Source organism: Glycine max, chromosome 9 (genome assembly GCF_000004515.6).
Source record: "Glycine max cultivar Williams 82 chromosome 9, Glycine_max_v4.0, whole genome shotgun sequence".
In the NCBI taxonomy this organism is placed as follows: Eukaryota; Viridiplantae; Streptophyta; class Magnoliopsida; order Fabales; family Fabaceae; genus Glycine; species Glycine max.
In genome coordinates this window covers 377,565-382,117 of record NC_038245.2, presented here as the reverse complement: position 1 = coordinate 382,117, position 4,553 = coordinate 377,565, and the positions used below count along the sequence as shown (strand labels likewise).

The 4,553-nt window shown below is 29.2% G+C and overlaps 2 protein-coding genes across 3 annotated transcripts in view; both read right to left on the bottom strand.

Annotated features, from left to right (window-relative positions):
* LOC100804288 (aminomethyltransferase, mitochondrial) overlaps nt 1-578 on the bottom strand; it is a 5,895-nt gene extending 5,317 nt beyond the window's left edge. The window contains exon 1 of one of the 2 annotated variants that reach the window (XM_041005278.1): nt 520-578. The gene's annotated coding sequence lies outside the window, so the exon portion shown is untranslated. Of the gene's footprint in view, nt 1-447; nt 477-519 lie in introns of those variants that run through there. The other variant, XM_041005279.1, reaches the window with a different exon arrangement.
* Nucleotides 579-3,840: 3,262 nt separating this feature from the next.
* LOC102670490 (glycine-rich cell wall structural protein 2) overlaps nt 3,841-4,553 on the bottom strand; it is a 7,453-nt gene continuing 6,740 nt past the window's right edge. Inside the window, exon 2 of the mRNA XM_006587912.1 lies at nt 3,841-4,547. Coding sequence (XP_006587975.1) covers nt 3,841-4,547 — 707 coding nt within the window. The remainder of the gene's footprint in view (nt 4,548-4,553) is intronic.

Genomic DNA, 4,553 nt, shown 5'->3' with positions numbered 1-4,553 from the left:
CAAACAAACAAAAGAGGCTAATTGCACTGGCCAGATTCAGAGGTGACACTTGTGAGAACAATAATTTCATTTCTTCTCTTAGACCAGAAGTGAGCACAGTTCATGTTCTATTACAATGAAATAATTACCATGAGATGATCGTACGTCAAATTAAAAAGTATCCTAGAAAACCTCTATCCAACGCATTGTAGAATTCAGAACCTGAATCATGATATCAATTTAACGCGGCAGTGACATATGATACGGAAAATCATACAACCAAAACAAATGAAATAAAAGAGATTTTGTATCATCAACAACAACACAACATAACAGCCCACATAGCCAGAAACGCTTAAAACTCAAATCTTTATCAATTGTCTAGATCCAAGTTTCAATTCCCAGATTCACCAGAATCATAAAAAACTCAAGCAATCCGACAAAAATAACACAGATCATGGTATTTACGTGAGAGCAAAGACGAGTCCACATGGGAAAATGCAACGAAGGAGGAGATAAAAGAAGGGTAAAGGCGCTTACATAGTGTGTGAAGTTACTCAGAATGGTGGAAATCTGGGTGCCCAAAAAGGCATCAGTAGTGCAAAAACAGAAGGATCTGACAGATAACCTTTCTATATATATATATATATATATATATGAAATAAAAGGTTCGCTTATCTGTTCTAATGAGACATATTTGAATAAAAAATAAGTTAAATTATTCATTTAATTTTTATAATTTTAAAGATTAAAAAATAATTAAAATATAAATAATAGAGACTAAAAATATTAAATTTAAATTATAATAACAAAAAAATTAAAATACAAACTATAAAAGAATTAAAAAATACTTTTAAATTAAAGAAATACAAGAGAATTAATTAAAATATGAATTAATAGAATGGAAAATTCCACACGAGTTTAATACTCATTTAATTCTTATAATTTCAAGACATTAGTGGTGCAAAAACAGAAGGATCTGTCAGATAACCTTTCTATATATATATATAATAAAAGGTTCGCTTATCTGTTCTAATGAGTACATCATGGATGTGCCATAACCAGACACGAATTTACTACCTTGTCTTGTTCATTTTTTTTATATTTTATTATTGCAGTTCATATTCAAGTGTTGCTGGATCATGTATGCTTTCCATGCACCCGGAGCATCCTATGGTTAATAAAATGGGAAACTCCACACGATGTACTGTCTTGCCAGTGATCTTGTCCGAGGTTACTGTACAATGGGACCCACTTGCCATGAGAAGATGAGAGCAATATTTGCTTCGAATCTAAATTCATAGATGGAAACTTAAAAATAGGGTCTGACAACAAGTGTTCATACTTCATACCTATTAATGGGTAAATCATTTTATTATAAACTATGATGACAATACCTTCAAAATTATGATGAAAATATATTGATAGCATTTTGTCATGATTTTTTTTTAACTACTATTCTTCTAAGAATCACAATAGACCTTGTTTTTATTTATAATTATCTATTTTACGTTTTTTATGAAAATAATATTTTATTTTATATGTATGATTATTTTTAACATTATTTATACTGTATGTGACTCTTGTAATATTATAAAACTGACATAAAATTTGTGTAGAATATAATATGTGATAGTTATTGGAGTAGTTTGTTTAAATTTAATTTTTTTTAAATGTTTTTCAAAGAAGTAGTTTTGAAAAAAAAATTACTCTTTAAAAAAAAGAAATCTAGAGAAACACATCATAAAATTACTTATTTTATTAAAAATACACTTAAAAAAACAATAAAGTTAATCAAACAAGCTCATTATTAATTTGATCCTTACTTATATTTCATATATATATATATATATATATATATATATATATATGAACTTTCATATCTAAATATAGTGGTTAATCTGTTGTAATTTCGTGTATTTTTTTTATAGTTTAAACTTTTAAAAAAATAATCTCTACATATGCTTTTAAAGGTATAACAGTCATGTATTGTTAAAAAAAAAATACATCATTAGTAAATCGGAAATCATCTTTGATATTATCTTTGGGGTGTTTTTACACGAGATCAACTTTTAGTTTTCTAAGAATCTTAAGTTGAAATTTGGGAATCCTAAATTTTCGTGTTGGGTATCTACTTTAAAAAAATAACGTTTATGGAAAAGGATGATTTTTTAGAATATTATTTAATTAGTTTTCCATAAAAAATTTCTCATGCCACAGGTAAAAAGCTTATTTTGCCAAGTTAAGTTTTGTTTGAGTGAATTAAGAAATATGATGTTACTTTTATTAAATTAAGATAGCTATTAAATTACTTTTTGGTTCTCATAAAACTCATCTAAATATTCATAATAATGAACTAAACATATTATATTCATTCATAAGAAACATCATTTTTTATTTTTCATTTTTAAGATTCAAGATTCTCAAGAATAATAATTTCTGGATATGAAAAAAATTTAGCCAGTTAAACATTCACTTAAAGTAACACATTTTTTAACATAATAGTAAACACACTCTTTATCATTAACTAAAATTTATTAAAAAATATAATTTTTGTGGCCTTTACTTTTTCATGAAATGCATCTCTAATAATTTTATAATTTTTAATAAATTTTAATTAATAGTAATAGAAATTGATGTTATATATTATAATTTGTAATTAAAATGAGAATGTAAAATATCTTTATACCGTAAGTATATATGTATTATATTCATACCAACTTATATATCATATTTACCATGCTTAAAAACATTTAAATTAATGCAGTAAAAAAAAGCATCTAAATTTCATATTCTTACCAATATTAATGATGATGTAGGCAATATAAATCTCGAGAAGAGATCTCTAACATGACAAAGATCTGTCATATTACTAATTTATTATAGGAAATTATATGACATATTTACTTTCTTTGCTATTGGTGATTTGGAATTAATACTAGTTTTTGGATTGTTTTGTTTAATGGAAAACTATTTATTTTAATTAATTATAATATTGTTTTTTTAATTTCAATTAAAATATTTGGTCATAGAACAAAAATTGATAAAATTTTAAAATTATAAAGCAAAATAGTTAATCTTTTTTATTCAAAATAATCTTATTAAAAATATTTTAAATAATATAAGTTTATTTAATCAAATTTTAATTTTTATGTGAAAAAGAAGGAAACATCACAAAAAACAAAAGAACGATTGTCCATTTTTCAAAACTAACAAATCATTATACTCGAGAAAAATTAATAAAAATCATCAAATAATCTTAGAAATTTCCTAGGCAAATTTGAGAAAATCCTTCCATTACAAGTTTTATAAACAAACTTTATAAACTCGCTTCATTACATGACCCCTCTCTCACTCGGGTGGTACCTTACATTAATGGTCCATTTTATAGAGGGGTGAATGATTCTATGAATGTAATTTAGTGGACTTTAATTTTCTATTTATAAATGACTCTATCATGGTGTTGACAAATGATCTAATAAAAAAAATTGAAAGAGTAATAAAGTATAGAAAGAAAAGCAAACGAAGTATAATAGTGTATTGGAGTTGAAAGAACAAACCTAAGAAAAGTATGAATTGAAAAGTGACTACCTATCATATATATTCGAATATGACATACCTAATAATTTAAGTAAAGAAAAACATTGAAAAAATTTAAAAAATAAAAAGTATTTTTATTTGTATTTCTGAATGTAATTCATGCATTTATAAGAGAATAATAATTAACTATATAGACATAAGTCATCAAGAGTCTTGCCACTTTCACTGATAAAGTACAAATAATAAATAATTTTCAATATGTTTCATTTCAACTTTCAAACATCCAGGTATGGCTCTCCAGGCTATAGATAAATTTTGACCCTAAGGATCATTCACATCACCTTGATTGGTGACCTTTGCACCATTACTTCCTATGCCAAAACCAAACCCAAGACCCATACCAAATCCTATTCCAAAGCCATTGTTAACACCATGATCATTGCTTCCACCTTTGCTATTATTACTACCCTTATAATCTCCTTCTTTGCCTCCATCTCCACCCACGCCCATGCCAATGCCAGCCCCAAAGCCATTACCATGACCATACCCTTCATTACCAATTCCACCACCACTTCCTCCACCTCCTCCTCCTCCCATGCCTCCATTACTTGTACCTCCACCGAAACCACTACCATAACCATGGCCTTGCCATCCATTACCACCTCCGCCTCCACCACCACCACCACCACCTCCTCCCATGCCACTCATACCACCGCTTCCTCCTCCAATGCCTCCTACTCCTCCACCTGCACCAAAACCACTGCCATGACCTTGCCCTTCATTGCCAACTCCTCCACCTTCACCTCCACCACCACCACCACCTCCTCCAATGCCTCCTACTCCTCCACCTGCACCAAAACCACTGCCATGACCTTGGCCTCCATTGCCAACTCCTCCACCTCCACCTCCACCACCACCACCACCTCCTCCTATTCCTCCTACTCCTCCACCTGCACCAAAACCACTGCCATGACCTTGCCCTCCATTGACAACTCCTCCACCTTCACCTCCACCACCACCACCACCTCCTCCAA